This window comes from Atractosteus spatula, chromosome 12 (genome assembly GCF_055471065.1).
Source record: "Atractosteus spatula isolate fAtrSpa1 chromosome 12, fAtrSpa1.hap1, whole genome shotgun sequence".
Taxonomy (NCBI): domain Eukaryota; kingdom Metazoa; phylum Chordata; class Actinopteri; order Semionotiformes; family Lepisosteidae; genus Atractosteus; species Atractosteus spatula.
The window spans coordinates 33247560-33264856 of record NC_142717.1 but is presented as its reverse complement, the minus strand read 5'-3'; the positions used below and the strand labels follow the sequence as shown (position 1 = coordinate 33264856).

Genomic DNA, 17297 nt, shown 5'->3' with positions numbered 1-17297 from the left:
CAAACAAGAAAAGGCCTTCTAGCGTAAATGTTTTTTTCAGCAGTCAACTGATCCAAGGATCCAGCTATTTGTTGAAGGAAAGCTTCATCAGCATTTCTTAATAGCTTGTTCCATGCTCCACAATCATTTTGTATAGAAGTGCCTCCTTTTTTGTGAACTTCCACATAGTTTTCACTTGTATTCATTTTTTATTCTGAAGAAGTACATTGGGTTGACTTTGTCAATGCCTTTGAAATTTTTGAATACTTGAATCCAACCTCCTCATTCTGTTTCTCATTTCAAGACTGTGTGAGGTTCAGTAATTTTAGCTTGTCAGTGCAGGTCATTCCTGTTGAATACCCACAAATTTATCTGCTTGCTCTTCTCTGAACTATCAAATATTTTTCTTTATACACTTTCAGCATAACATTTCTTTATTTAAATTCAGCACTTTTTATACATATTTTACACATGCTAGAATTGTTTGCTGTTTTCTGTTGCTTCCCTACATTACTTAAAAGTTGAAAATTATACACCAGCATAAATACCTAAATCTTTTTTATACAGTATGTAGCTTTTTAAAGCTTAGTGTTTCCCATTTTATGTTTGTAGCCAATATTTTTGTCAACTTCATTTAATTCTCTGCATTTGATACATATGAAATACTATCATTGTCTGCTCATTGCTGATCTAAAGCCTTTTGGATTTATTTTGCAGCTTCTGCAGTCTTTGCTAATTCTACTAGTTTGGTATTATCTGCAAAATAGACTAGATTTCTTGCTATGCCAAAATCTAGATTTGTGATATAAATCAGAAAGACCAATGGTCCTGATACAGACTCATGTGGTACCACACCAATTGCTTCACCTTAATTTTTAGCATTTACACCCTTATCCGAATCCTCTGTTTCCTGTCTATTAACCAATTTGTAATCCAAATACAGGTAGTTTTCAATTCATGTTCCTAAAAATATTACCTAATTCAAACTAAAATAAAAACCAGCCTCCATTAAGAATGTATGTAAATACAGAGGGAAGTTTCCTTGTAACCAGAGTTTTTAACTCCTAAATAAAAACAATTACACATTTTGTTTGTTAACAATTATCAATTTCATGTAAAACATGAAGGAAAAGTGATTGTTTTGTGTTGGTTGGTGAACAGGTGTGATGAAGCTTTAATCACATCACCATAGACACAACTGGACTGCCCAACTACCTTTGATGCTTTTAATCTTACTGAACCATTTAAATCCCATGATACAGAACTATACACTTGTAAGCATATGGTTTTAGCTGATTATTTTTACATTTATTAAATTGTATTATTTGTTGAATGCATGTTTGTATCAATTACTCCTGTTGCTTGGTCAAAGCAAGACCTATCTTTTCTAAATCCATGTTGACTGTCCCTTATCATATTTCTATAAAGATGATTCTCTAGTGTATCTAATTAAATGTGTTCATCTCTATTGTGTAATTAATAGAAAGTTGTTGCCACTATTTGGAAAATCCCAGTATAAAAGTGTACAATTATTTGGTTTTGGGACATTGTATTAAGAAATCAAGAATCGAGTGTTTTATAAATGAAATATTTATCCTGCTACAAATCAGAAATGTATTCTGTATACCAGAGGGACTATGCAGTTTTAACCTAGTTTACATATTGTATTCCTTTATTAAGATCACCTGGTTGCATATTTCCCAATCTTCTTCTTCCCCAGAATAAACATTTCAGAAGAATGGATTATGAATACCATTACTGTTAACTAAGATAAGCAAATAAGTCACTCAAGGGCAAGTGCCTAAGGTTTCTTTTAGTTATGATTGAGGTCTTCAAAAGGCCAGTGAAGCCCTGCAGTAATGCTGTATACATCATACAGCTTTGTTTACTCTACTGAAAGACTGCAGCAAAGTGACAGACTGACCTGAAAGCCAAGAGGGCCCAATAGGATTTCCATCAATTGATTTCAAATTTTGAGTTCAGTTAAGTACTGATTTTTAAAAATTTAGTTTTAATTAAATTTTTTGTGCTTATCTTTTCGGATTAAGGTCTTAAACAGGTTATACCAATTTTAAATTTTTGGTTAAAGATATAATAATATTTTTAAAAATACATATTAAACAATTAATACATACTAATACATATACAACTAACTAAGTCACATTTTATTTTACATTTAATTACTGACCCTATATCCTGTAAAACATTTAATTATCATCTGCAGTGTACTGTATAGTGTCCTTGTATCTGTTGTATTTGTCCTTGTATCAATTACAACCAAATATTGAGGTAATATCAAAAGTAGAATTTATTTTGAGCTGAAAAGAAAAAAAAGAAAAAAACAATATCTCCACAGTGGAATACTGTTAAGGTATTTTTCTTCTCCCTACTTCTCAGCTGTGAATTATGAGCTTTGCTTGTTTCATTAAGACAGCTCACATGCTGCCACATTGCCTCACTCTAATCACTAAAAATAATATATTGGCTTTATTTTCCATAACAGCAAATCAATTTGTTTAGTAAACTGAAGGATGATGTTGAAAATGCCACATTATTAATACATAAGCTGGATTAGTCGATAAAATGTGATAGTGCACCTAATCAATATTGAGTATAGAGGCACAAAAGCAGTAACTTGCTCAGAGATTAACAATATGTGATGTAACTATGACATTAATTTCTTTTTTTTAAGTGTAGATAAACTTTGCATTGAAAGCTAAATGAAAAGTGTAAGAAGTACTCATTGGCCTATGTGGCAAGAGAGAACACAATACACAAGCGTAAAGAGTGATGTTGCGCAATAAATTAAAAGCACCAGCACCATAAACATGGTCGTTTTAAACATTTTGTAGTACCCTAAAGACCCTGGCAGGGTTGTCACTAGCCTTAATTAGCAGTAGCCCTATTTTCTTAATAATGGACGCTACAGTGGTACGTTAGCTTTTCTGAGTGTTTTTATTGCCACACTCCAGTTTGTGGAGCTCAAAGACCTTTAGTCTGCAGTCTTCATACAGCTCTCTGACTTAATCATGATGATGCATGCTACTACAGAATATCTTCTGTGTCTTAACTTCTGTTATACTCTAGGGAAACCTTCGGCAGAATGTTCTTTCAGATTAGTTATTGCCGAATGTGTATTAATTATTACTTCCTATACAATTTGTTTGTTTTTCCAGCTAGACATAAGGAATATTCCAAAAGTGACAATATTTTGCCCCCTAAGCTTTTTTTTTTCTTTGGTATTGTACATCCTGAGATAACACCCATGTCAAAATCAAATTTGCTTGCTTATTTCTGCATATTTGTACACATTGGTAAATTCTCACATCCCATGCTGCCATTTTTAATTATTAAACTAAGAATTAGGTGTTATTAAAAGTGTATAATAATATTTCTGTTGCCTTGACCGACAATAAACTTAGTAACTTAGGCCTCTGTATAAAGCTCTTTGATAAGCATGCATGTCCCGAGTCTGGAACACAAACCAGGACCTCAAAAAATTCATTTTGATACCTTTAAAGCACATCACATTTGGAGGATTACCTAGCTTCAAGTCACAATACTTTATTGAAAAGATGACCAATCAATAAGGAAGTGATGCTGATAGCATTACCAATCACCAGACATGTGTGCTGGACTCTAAAAAGGTATTGTAAGGTCATAAACCCTGCTTACGTTCTCTGTTATTAATGCCATACCTGGCCAAAGAACAACCATGTGACAGCAACCACCATTGTCTGAGCCAGGAAACTGAAATTCAGTTTAAGATACCACGGCAAATCTTGTGATTAGCTACCCAAAGATAAATTTACCCTGATCAAAAAAGGAATGAATAGAGTTAGGTGTTTTTGTTTACAGCCTGAATATAAAAAGTATATTTGGTAACAATGCTACATCCTAGAAGGACCCAAGTTCTCCCCAAATGTCTCACCCAACTGCACCAAGTCAATCTGCTGTAAAAGAAAGGTTCAGTGCAATGCTAGCCTTCCCTGGGAGCTATCTTTAGCACAAAGTTAAGCAATTCCTCTCTTTTTCATTTAGTTTCACTTATTTAAATGAACATTTTGTACATGCATTTTGTTCCCTTATCTTTTAAGGCAATTAATGCAAATAAATGGCTAGGGTAAATGCAATTCTGTCAGTAAAATCTGATTATGCTGTAATAAACCACATGTGTGTAATATGCTGTGACTATATTGTAACGAGTTACAGTATGTATGCATAATAGATGTGATGTGTAATGTTTGTGATCTTTATCTTATCTTTCATTAATGCAGCAGTAGTGCTTTGACACTGCAGGTGGAGGCATATTAGACAAACCAAATCAGCTCTCTCTATCTGTGCAGGACCTTTAAACTTTACAAGAAATGTTTGGCCCGCAGTTTTGATGTGTATACTGCTAATTCAGTCTGTTACTGTTAATTCCAGGCATGATTGATGAAGTGGTTCACGTGGAAGTCCTACTAGCCTTTGAGAGTTTAAATGTTGAGTAACTGTATGAGACTGATTTGAATTGTGAGGTAGGCAGTAATGAATGTCATAGTTCATGTATTTTAAGCCTATTACTCTTCTTGGTTTTTCATGCCTGTTTTGATATTGTATTACTATATTGCATAGTTTGAATCCCTGTGGAATGACTGCTTTTCTATTTTGTCCAATTCATTCTTAATAACCATTAAGCCATCTTAGAATTGACTGTTTTAATTTGTAATTGTACCAGAAAATTCAACCAAACTCACTACACAACTTATTAAAACTCTTTTACTAAAAATATAAGCATTTCATTATTATATAACTCATACAAAGTATTGTGTATCTTCTTGGTATATCTAATGTTTCTTAGAAAATGCTACATTTATTAGTGCCCTTTATTTTAAGGAACTTCCTCCAACCCCAGGGTTCCCTTGTATATAATATTTCATAGTTGCAGTGGTATCTACCTAAAATATCAGTGCAGTTTGAGTGGAGACTTGTTGGCTGAGCATTCAGATTTTGAATAAAACATAAAGTTTGAAAAATGTGTATGCATCATTTTGTAATTGGAACACCGTATACTGTAAAAGGTCTGTATATATTTGCAAGGCACTGTATGATGATTCAAAGTACACAAGCTGTAGAATTCTTGAAGCTTGCTTAGTAGATACCACAGGAAGTAAGGCAACACATTCATCTAATCTTAATGAAATAAGAAATAAAGCATATGTCACAGAATGTCAACAGTTGGAGAAGGACCAGGTTGTGATTAGGTTAACATTTAATGGCCAGGATTGTGTCCATGTGTGTGCATGTCTATACATGTCTGTCCATGTGGTTATTTCCTCCCCCAAGGAAGTATTCAGGGGCAGGAAATAATTAAAAGTGATTGAAGATAACACTAGTTGTCCAGACTCAATGCAATCACCACACATTAGGTATTGGCTCATGAAGGCATGTGGGGTTCCTGAGCCAGTTTGGACCAGACCTCAGGCAGAGGGGGAGAGAACTGACACTTCTTAAATCACCCAAATGTCTTCCTGTAAGCAACTGCATACACCTGCCCCTTACTGAGATGGTGACAACCCCCCTCTGAGGGGGACTGGCTAATGAAAAGGACAGAAAGATCTAAGCCTGAACAGATGGATGATCCCTCTTCCTCCCACAAACCCTTTGACACAAGGAGGACAGGGCAACAAAATCTAATTTCTGCAAGACCACAGGAGAGAGCAACAGTTGGTCCAGGAAGCACAGACCAAGAGAGACATTGGCGGTAGTACTAACGTACAGTGTTGGGACTTGGATCTCTTCTTTGTTCTGGGGGCAAGGAACAAAGACACGGGCCAGGAGAGCTGATACTGAGCAGACAGAATGGAACAGAGTGTAGCCTGCAGGAGGACTTCCAATGCAGCCTAGCCATTTCAGAGGCAGAGGAAATTGGGTTGAGCAGCATCCTTCTTCTTTGTGGGTGTTCTTCTCAACAGAGCCACAAAACACAACAGAGACTGCTGCAGACGAATATTTTCTTTTTGTATATATATATTGATGTAATCATGTTGCATTGCATAGTGAAATAAGGAAATAAGGATTTTCTACTGCTCTTTCCTCATTACCTAAATGGACTGCTCGTCCTCTGGAATCAAGTTACTTTTGGCGTCACATATGTTGTGTTTCTGACTAGTGATCAATGTTGAGATCTTTAGAAAATAAGAAGGGCACTGAAACAAAACTAGTGTCTGCTGTTGGTCTGTGAATGGACTGGTGATTCTATGAGATAAGCAGAACCTGGCAGGAGAAAAAGGATCCTACCATCCTTTATAATTGATAGGTGACATACAGTAGTTGTCTACAAAGCAAAGCAAGTCATGTACAAAGAATATTTGCTTATCAATCGCAATGATCCTAAAAAGGAGATACCTCTCTCTGCAGTGATACCTCTTTTTGTAGCAAAAATTCTTATATTTGTAAGAATAGAGCGAATCATTTCATTTCCAAGACAGTAAAACTTTATATGGAGGGATATAATAAGTCTCTCAATAGAATCCTATATTGTGAGCAGTACATTACCAAAAATAAATAAAAAAACACTTGAGCACTATTCCAAAATAGTTGTTGTTTTGTTATGAAATGCCTACTGTAAAATATTTAAAACCACAATTCAAAACATAATAGGTACTTGCTTTTATCATTAGTAAAAATTTAACATTTACTTGTTTCACAATTCTGAGTATTTCGTTCCAGGTAAAAAAAAAGCTCCATGGCTGAAAAAGTGCAGCACACAATTGCTATTATACTTTATATTGAATTGAACTCATTCGCTGTTTGGAAAACTAAAGAAAACCTTACACTATATACTGCCGATATGATATATTGAAATTAATAATAAATCAGCATTGCAGTACATGAAAAAGAAATACTGCCTTACCATAGAACCAGGCAATACCAATAGCCTCAATGAGCACTCCAAAGAGAATTGATGTTCCTGCTGCAAAATGGTCCAGGAGAGTAAACACATAAATACCACCCTGAAAAAGAAATGAGCATTTGACATAGAGCTGATGATACAGCAGGGTCAATGAGTCATCTGCTATTCTACCAACATAGCAGCAATCCTTAGAAGTGGAGTGTCACATCTGATTTCAGTTTATTACTGATGTTTTTTTTACTCTTTTCTTTTTCTTCGGAAACTAGACAATTTATCAAGTGAAACAGGCCTGTGAAGGGTTTTATGACAACTATGTAAAAATGAATATATTGGTATTCACATCTAAATCTGTTATTTGTTCCAAGATCCTTTTTCATTCTTTCTTACCTTCTGGAGCACAGTTTTAATCAATAAGAAATGTGCAAATTATTAATTAATGCTTTTCTCAAATAGTGTGGCACTAAATGCTAGAAACTTTTTTTTTTCTGAAAGTAAGCAATGACATATAAGGAGTATACTAATGTTAATTAATATTCTCATTGCCCTTAATAATGACTGAGCTTTCCAGCATTGCAGAGTAGCAAAACTGTTCAAAGTTTTCTTCATTGAAGTTAACCACCTGACAATATCAGCCTAAAACAGAATGTGAATTGACTGAGCTATCCCTATAATCCATCTATAATGTTCATTTCTTAGACAGATTAGACTTATGTACACATATTGATGATAAATATCAGTCCAATCACATTTATACAGTGTGATTAAAGCTCATTTAGATATTCGAAATAGAAATGTAAAAGTGAAAATCTAACGCTTTCTTGATTAAATAACCTATACTTTTGAAAATTAAACATAACAAGATACAACTTTCTCAGAGTTACAACTAGATTACTTTTAATGCAAAATTGAAAATAGCCTGTGGAAATCGCACTTTGATCTAGATATGAAATTGTAATGCCACCTTCAGAAAAAGTAAAATGTTATGCAGTGTCACAACATTGTCATATCATTATTAGAATATTCACATGTATAGGGAGTAATTTTGGAAATTGCCTTTGTTCCTCAAAAAGATCTTTAACCAATGTGTACACAAACAGTAAGCTGCCTATATTATTGGCTGTTTTGTTTCCTAATAATACAGTAATAGAAGCACCTTTCATAAGAAAGTGTAGTCTTGTTTAGTGAATTCGCTGTTACCTTTTGACTCCCTTTGAAATGGATGACAAATCAGCAACAAGAACTATCAAGACTTAGATACACTTCACTAATAAACCCTGTTCTGTAATTGATGAATCAGCCTGTGTTACAATGATTTTCTTTCACAAGTCTTTAACATTCTACCTCAGTAATTTCACCATAACTGTTATTTGTAGGTCAAGTACAGTAGATAATATTGTAGCATTCTGCTCCCTACTGTACCTCTCAGTGTTAGACTGTTCTGTTACTCTCTGCCCTTTCACCCAAGTAACCTCTCATCCTCCTACTCTATCCTATAGAAGGGGCACACACCTATATTTCTTTCTCTTTCAACTGTATGGCAAACTATTGGAGACTTTGCTCCCCCTTTATGTCTCTATCCCTAGTTCTCTCTCTCCTTATCTCCCCAAGTGAACAGCACACCAAATAAACCTCCTGCCTTTTGAAGCTGCATACAGTACCTGCCTCCTGTCTCATCTGTGTTGCTTTCCCACTACTGAATTGGGTCTTGGGGCCGAATTGCCATAGTATAGAGTTTTAAACACACAAAGTGTTTAAATAATTAAAAAATCATCTGATGTAGGAAAAATATGTAGCTGCACAGGAGAACACACTGGGCTGCGATCACACTTCTGTTGACATCTTTCTCAATAACATCTACACAATGTTATTAAAGAGGAGACAATGTTCTGTTTATACTGTGGAAGCAAAGATTTCAAGGTTAAATAGAGTATATCCATAACTTACATTTGTGACACAAAACAGGGAGATTAGGAAGGTGGTGACTACTATGAAGAGCGTGAAGAGTTCTCGGTGCTTATGCAGAAACTTGAACTCATCTATCAGTCCTGTGATAACAGACTCCATACCACCCATCTAAAAAAAATGGAGACAAGAACTTAGAATTGGATTTAGTCCTAAAGACCATTCTAAATTTAATCCAAAGGGAAGCCAAAGATCTTTTAATTTAGAATGGATCCTCTTCTCTTCATTCTGTATTCAATTTAGGAATATTTAATTTAGTATTCAACCAAAAACTTTGATTGCAAGGCTTAAAAACATTAAAGGTAACTGCTTCATTAGCAAATAAAAAAAATATATTTTTCAATTAAAAAAAACTAATGTAGACCCATATACTAAGATTTTTTTTAAATACATACAGTTGGTAAAATGTTTACTTACAGCACTGTCAATACCTAAGGTCAACAACATTATGAAGAAGATTACTGCCCAGACTGATGACCCTGGTAATGTAGCTATGGCTTCAGGATATATAATGAACACTAGTCCCGGTCCTATACAAACAAACAAACAAACAAACAAACAAACAAACAAAGGTTTCTGTATAAAAGTTATAATATAAAATCAAATATTTTATTAATAAAATAGATATTTTAACAGCCAGTTTTTAGTAATTCATTAATCATGTATTAGAGCACACAATTGGTACATGGGTGAACTACTGTTTTATCAAAACAACAGAAATTACAAATGATTAAAAGATTAAGTTTTTGACTAACATAAAAATAAAAAAATACCCTTTATAAGAATATGCTTTCAAATTTATAAATTTTCTTAAGTATCAAAGTGCTTTTAGTCGAATTAATTTCAGTTTTTCTTATTTCTAAGAAAATATAATAACTTTTCAATTGAAGTATTATTTTTCGTACAAACATGAAAATAAGGCGCAAGAATACTGTAGATCAATCAATCAATTTCATTCTTAAGTAGCTTTTAATACAGAGCATTCCCAAGATACTTTACTAGTTCATTTTTAATTTCCTTTTCATTTAGAAGTGTTTTTTTAGGAATTATACAGTACGTGGTCAGGTAATTGTTCACTGAGCCCGTCACACAGAGACACAGACACCCTAGAAAATGCCTCCCTGGAAAACCCTTGACTTTGAGAGCTTACCATCTGTTGCCACCTCATCCAGAGCAACTTTGTGTTTTTGTGACATGTATCCCAGGAAAGAGAAGATGACAAATCCAGAGAAAAAACTTGTCAGAGAGTTGATTGAGCTGGTAATAATGGCATCTCTGGGAAAAGATAACTTGCATTAAATGTTTGTGATTAGTTTCCTTACCTTTTGCTTTCAAACCTTTGTATATTTACACACAACGTTGCAATACAGCATTGTCAATTTTGTTTATGTCCCTTTATTGATTGATTTGGGGTTTATTTCTGTCCCTGTGTTAATGTAAATCATATTTGTTTGTAACATTTTGTAATTGTCTCAATATTAACTCAAAAACGTATGTGAAATATCCATGAATAGAAGTATGCATGTACATTTGACATACAATAAAAATGACTAAACTGCTATTTAATGATGATACAGTGAGCATCATCTGAAACTTATTTTCCAACATGATTTTCAGTCCAGAGCTTGATTCACTGCATTTATACACACATGTGTAAGTTTACATTATAGCTGAAATCTGTTGTATACACATACAGTATACTGCAGATGTTAATTAAAGGAAATAATTCACATATTCTTTGCTCTATTTGCTTGAGGTTTATTAATCCAGCATTTCAGCACAAAGGGTGCCTGTGTCAGGGCATGAAAACCACACCATGACACATTCTGGCATACTGACAATTATTCAGTTATATACAATATATGTTCCCCATGTGAAAATGAAGTACTGTACATCATATCCCTATTATATAGAATAAATGCTGTATATTCAATACATGTAAGTCATTTAATTAATTTTAATATAGTTCTATGGCATTCACAAACATTTTTAATATAAGATAGAGTTCATAATACAGTATTCTGTTCACTTTACATTGACAAAGTAAATATTAACCCGTTCTCTTTAATATTCTTGTGTAATTGATGATTCATTAGAATGTAAGAACATAAAAAAGGTACATATGAGAGGAGGCCATTTTGCTCATCTAGTCTGTTTGAAAGATAATGTTTAACTGATCCAAGAATCACAGCAGGCTGTTCCCTGAAAGAAGCTAGAGTATTGGCTTCAACAACATGGCTGCATAGCTTGTTCCACTCACCCACAACAGTTTGTTGTAAAGAAGTGCATCCTGTCCTCATTTTTAAATGCATTTTCACTCACTACAAAAGTGAACTGTCTTCATCAGATAAAATAAAAAAAACAGTCCTGACTACATCCTTTATATTGAGAATGACACAACAGAGTGACTGAGAGCCCTTGTCATATGTGGTGTATACTTTATGTACAGTATAATTGAATAATTATGTCACTAGATGATAAAAGTTTCATGTGCCTATAAAGACATATTTTGTGGTGAAATGTTTGTTTATTTAATCCAAAGCAAAAACAGCAAAGAGTGTGCAACTGATCTCCTTTAATGACCTTTGGTGAAATGCCACCAGTCAGCATCTCACTAATTTTGAGATTGTTTTTTAAATAAGCAATTTTTGAAATGCCCATAAGCATTTCTTATAATGACATCTACAAATATGGAATTGTTCTATCATAATTTGAAAATATTCTGTTAAAGAAACTCTTTATGTAAATTTTTTTTACATGAAGAAAAAAAATCTTCATTTAGATATTGTAGCTGGAGTTTCTCCCAAATGTCTTTTCTACAGTAATTTCTTACTTTCAACCTGAGATGGAATTGAATTTAAATTTAAATAATCTTTAATACATGTAAATATCAAGACAAGTGGACAGTGGAACTAGGAAAATGAATAATAATACGCTTTAAAAAATCAGACACTCTGAGGCCAACTGTACTTACTACTTTGTCTTACATGCACTATTTCTACACTCCTCATCTAAAACATGAAATATAAAATATTAATGAAAATGTTTTACATCTAACAATAATTTACCACAATCCTTTTATGAAGTTACTTACTGCAAGATACATAACATATTTTTTGCATTCTAGGTTGGGTCAAGCAAGGTGTCTGCAGGGCTTCAAAGATATTATAATTTAACGGGTTGTGAGATGGCCACCCAATTAAAATCCCAGAATGGGATTATTTCTTACCTATAACAGTTGTTACTGAATTTGTTATAGCTTGAAAACGCTATTAGCACACCAAACCCAACTCCTAAAGAGAAGCAGATCTGAGTGGCAGCGTCTATCCAGACCTGCAAAACAAATGCCCAGGGGCCAACACAAAAGAAGAAGAAAAAAAAGCTGTTATTAGAGATAATTGCAGGAAACTCATTCAGCACAAAGATGAAAGACACTTCTGAATACAGGGTAATTTTGCAAATTGCTGCTGCATGCATGTGCCTAATCTAATTCCCGAATTGCTGCTTTGAGTCATCAGTAGTGAGCGCTCAGGGAAATTGCATTGAATCTCAACCTTACTTATGGCAAATACAATATTTGTACAACTTCATCAGTTGGGAAAAAGGATTTAATGGAAATAAAACCAGCTCCACTTGAAAATATTTTACACTGCATAATAGCCATAGTAAGTGTACCGTTGAACCTGGTTGCCTCCATTTTGTAGAAGAAAAACAATGAACACCATTGCACGGATTTGAGGGTAGTAGAAATGTACAGTATAAGGCAATAATTGTTTATTTTTAACTTTGTGAAAACAGAATTTTTTAGTCAGTGTAGAATAGAGCTATAGCAGAACATGTATACCACATGACATAGTGTTTTACTTGACACATTTTACTTGAGCATTTTACACCTTTACTTTACTTTATAAGCTAATTATGTTGTTACAGTGGGTAAGCACCTTATCTGGGATAGTTTTGCTTTAAAAAGTGTCCCAGTTTCATGTAATATTATATTGTTGAATCCTGTGTTATTTCTAGAAGAGATTTTCAAACCCAGGGGATATAACCTCTTTCATTGGAATAGGAAATTCTTATAACCGTTGAAAGGAAATTAAATTGGTTTCATTGGTGGAACATAAAAAGCAGATTTTGCTATTATTTGGATCTTCAAAGTTTGGTACAATGTGTTTTGTATCTGTAATTGTTGTTACATAGTGAAAAGTTTGGTTTTTGGATTAACATTTACAGTACAAAGAGAATGAAAATGGAAAAAAAAAATAATTTGTACCGTAGTTAATTTATACCTCATATTTTATTTAAATATACATACCTCAAGAATGACCAAAAAACAAAGCTCTGAAGGATGAATGGACAATTTCAAGAATAAAAAAGCATACTACCAAGCCACTTATACACTGTGCAGCTGGGTAAACAGGATAAGGGGACAAACTAAGTACATATACTTTATGGAGAGCAATTAAGGAAATCTGTACTTTCTACCACAATGTTTTCATTTTGTTCAGCTACAAAAGGTGCCTCAGTTGGCTAAGAGTGTTCAATCCCAGCCTCTTTGGATACGAAAGCGGCACAGGACTATGCCTCACCACTTAAGTGGGCCTGTAAAATTTACTAAGTGGGATTTGCCTTTTGTAATTCCTGTAATTATGTTACCTCCGTAGTGGCTTGGGTTTTTTGAAAAGAGAAACTGTGAAAGCAGAACAGACTCACGGAGGCTTCACAAAGGCGGAGGAAATCGACACTCAAGTAAGCTTTAATGCCATCAATGGCTCCAGGGAGGGTAACTCCACGGAGCAGTAACACAGTCAAGACAACATATGGCATGGTAGCAGTGATCCACACAACCTGCAATACAGAAGTCACATCAAGATTTGTACCTTTTAAAGATCACATCATTTAAGCAGTGAATGGTTAAATTTAACATTTTAGAATGGGTTAAATTTGTTTTCTAATTCAAAGTTAGCTTAAATTCAGAATGAATGGTGAAAGGGCTTGTTTTGGGACAATCATACCTACATAAAATTCTCAGATTGTACAGTATGTCTACAGGAAAAAATAGTGATAGTTATAATTTAGAATCAGAGCTGGCTAAGAGTTGCATAAGTGTTCAAACTCAGTGATTTCTATTCAAATACTCCCGGAAACAAAAATAGTTTGTAAAAAAGTATTGTAGTTTTAAAAATATTTATAAAACAAAAAACTATAGATTTATACACTGTACGTGATAAAAAATAACTGTTTTTAGTCTTTAAATTAATTTTTATTCTTTTAATAAGTTTTCTAAATTAATATTCATCTTCAGCTTAACCCCGCACCTTTCCTGAGGTTTTGACTCCTTTCCATAAGCTGAAGTAGAGAATCACAATAACTACAACCAGGCACGATGTCAGCTGCCATCTGGGCAACCCCAAGTCATTTATTCCTTCACTCTCATGAACGTGCAGCACGCCTCGCCTACAAGAACAGAAAGCAATGGGCAATTATGTCTACACAAGCTTTAATTCTGCACGTTGTTTCAAACTAGTACATATCACAGACAATTAAATAACTAAAAACATAATTTTATCTTTTTATTTCCAGTTAATTTTTAGAATACAATATGAATTTAGAAAAAAGATTGTGAATTCTTAACCACATTTTAATGTTAATGGAAATTGTTGTAATGGGCATTTATCTTTTACTTTTGTTAAAGAATTAAAGATTTTTACTTTTGCATTAGCAGTCTGCATATTCTTTGCTGTCTATGTGATATGCTTGCAGTGTGGAAAAAAACTGCCAGACTATATCATAATAAGAGGCAAGTAGTATGGATTACAATGTACTGTACAGCATCACTTTCTGAAGCAAACTATTCTTATTTAAATGATGTTCCTTACATTAAACACTAAAGCACCTTGAAATACTTTTAAGGCCAATTGCAAAGGCTTTAGAATCATCTACAGGCAAAAAATTCTAAAGCTTTAGGTTTCTATACACATTAAACACTTAACACTGGCTATTCTTCTACATAATCCATAACACAGATAGTTTTTTATGTTGATCATTTATCATTTGGTCTTTATGACTTTTTTATATTTTTATACATATACCATAAGCTTGTAATCTCTTGCTTCTGTAAAATGTTTATCTTTATTTTAAATTTGTTTTTTATATATGTATGTATATAAACATCTGAAATTCATTACATTTTACCACCTGCACCCACACTCCAATCCATAATAACTCTCAAACCATCATTTGCCTTAAATCAGGCAGCAGGTGCAGCAGCCTCGGCATGAAGAGTGAATGCATGCTTCTATTGATGCTTCAATAATTAATATAAATAAAACTCCAAAAAATAATTTTGGCATTCAGGACCATTGACATTTCCAAACAAAAAGGACTGCTTCAGACAGTGAAATACAGTTATACGACATTAATCCTTGTGATGAGGGTGTTTTTTTAAATACATATTCATTGTGACAGAAATAATCAATAAAAATCTCTCTGACATGTGAAAAATTATGATTTGTGCCTCCAAAAGTTCAGTTTAGGTGACATAAAATAAACTTACTCAAAATACTCTGCTGCTGGGGTTGATTTGTGTGTATCATTTAGAGTTGAGCTGTTAAAGGACCAGAGATCAGAACAGTTCACGCTGTTCCAGGTATTGTTGCAGTCCACCCAGGGCAGATTGCCAGTAAAGGAGGAGAAGAGGTAGAACAGAGCCCAAGCGATGATTACATTGTAGTAGAAACCCACATAGAGGGAGATGATGATTACAGTAAAACCAACACCTACAAGAAAAGAAACGAATCATTCTGTTGAAATTGTCAAAATCATCATATTTGGATTCAAAACTGAATTTGAAATAAAAATGTAAATAAAAAATGTCAATCAATTTTACATAAAATATAATTTTAAACAAATATAAAGCTGATAAGCTTATGGCATAGTTTTGTTAAATGTTATGTACTTACTGAATTTTTGTCTTAGCAGTTATAAGATATGTTAGACCTAATTAGGCTCTATGTAACAACTAAACAAAAGAGAGCTAAGGAATAGTTTCATACTTCTGTGTTCAGCATGACCTTTATATCATATCCCATAATTCAATATATGCTAAATTTTATTGCTAAATGTCTGTAAACTTATATGAATCGTGACAGGTGAGCTACTACAGCACCTGAGTGCTTAACCTAATGACGGCCATGGTGTGCTCCAAATTCTTTGTTTTTTCCCTGTAATTTCTTTAACTCATCCTGTCTTTTTTTACTATTTCTTGTGTTCACACATTGTTATTTAAAGTATAAATGTAGGTTTTTTTAGCCATCCAAAACTGTCCTCATAATTTATATAAAGAATACTACACATAAAATCTATGATACAACAATCTTTTTTTTGGCAGTAGTTTGTAACTACTGTAACAACAATGTGCAATTTCAGACACTGAAATAATTGAAAAAAATATATAAGCTGGTTTGCCTTTCTGTTCTCAACATGCTGCATCACTATTTTACATAATTGAATTTGTTTTACTGTCCAGGTGCTGTGAGTCTGTGATTCCCATATAAAGAAAAATTATATTAAGCTTTGAAATGTGAATTCATTGTGCTTGTGCTAATGATTTTTGCCAAAAGGCTCCACACGTGTTTTCTCCTAGCCATCCAACGCATTGATCTCAAAGAAAAAAACATGTTTATCAGTGTAATTACTGTAATTTTCCTGTTGAATGACATCCAATCTAAAAGCTGGGCTTGTGATTAAAATGTCAAAATCTTTAATGTCTCAATGGGCTTTCTCAATAATTGTCATGTCAGTGATTTGGATTGCTGAGTTTCATTCTTTCTTTAACTATTCATCAGCTTAAAAAGTTTGGCCACAGAGCCATCTTTGTTGGTAGCAAATATGAAACACATTTACAAAAAATATAACATAAAAAAGAAATAGCATTGCAGATGCATTCATTTTAATGACCTGGGCATCCTTTTGAACAGTTGTCTGTGAAATACTGACTACAGTATGTAACATTATGAGCTGTTGTGGTTATAGCTGATTAGCCACAACATATCTATGGCTGTCACTCAATATGATGAATTTGCTGTATTTCTCATCAAATGCATTTTTAACATATTATAGTTTATAAACTCATCTAACATAATTTACACATTTAGCCATTTTCCATCAGGATAAGGTGCCTAGAGAGTTTGATACAAACACATATTTATAATATAATTAATAATTCTAATTAATATTTACTTGCATTTACAAAGGATGAGGCCCACTCCATCCTCCACTGAAATGCAGTTCCCCCCTGATTGACATGTGGCAGCCATTATGTGCCAGTAACACCATTATGCATCAGATCCGTTGCAATAAGTGAGAAATTACTTCAACATTTGAATTAAGAAGGAAATTTGAGATTGTACTAGCCCAAGAGGTGGAATTGAAATACAATACTGCGATTAGAAAGCACTCT

The 17297-nt window shown here is 33.5% G+C and overlaps 1 protein-coding gene across 1 annotated transcript in view; it reads right to left on the bottom strand.

Annotated features, from left to right (window-relative positions):
• The window catches only part of slc6a3 (solute carrier family 6 member 3), a 31508-nt gene that overhangs the window by 9751 nt on the left and 4460 nt on the right, over window positions 1-17297 (bottom strand). Inside the window, exons 3-10 of the mRNA XM_088928434.1 lie at window positions 15393-15615; window positions 14155-14293; window positions 13550-13684; window positions 12069-12172; window positions 9990-10114; window positions 9257-9369; window positions 8822-8950; window positions 6878-6977 (exon numbers count right to left, since the gene is read on the bottom strand). Of these exons, the coding sequence (XP_088784560.1) occupies window positions 6878-6977; window positions 8822-8950; window positions 9257-9369; window positions 9990-10114; window positions 12069-12172; window positions 13550-13684; window positions 14155-14293; window positions 15393-15615 (1068 nt within the window). The remainder of the gene's footprint in view (window positions 1-6877; window positions 6978-8821; window positions 8951-9256; window positions 9370-9989; window positions 10115-12068; window positions 12173-13549; window positions 13685-14154; window positions 14294-15392; window positions 15616-17297) is intronic.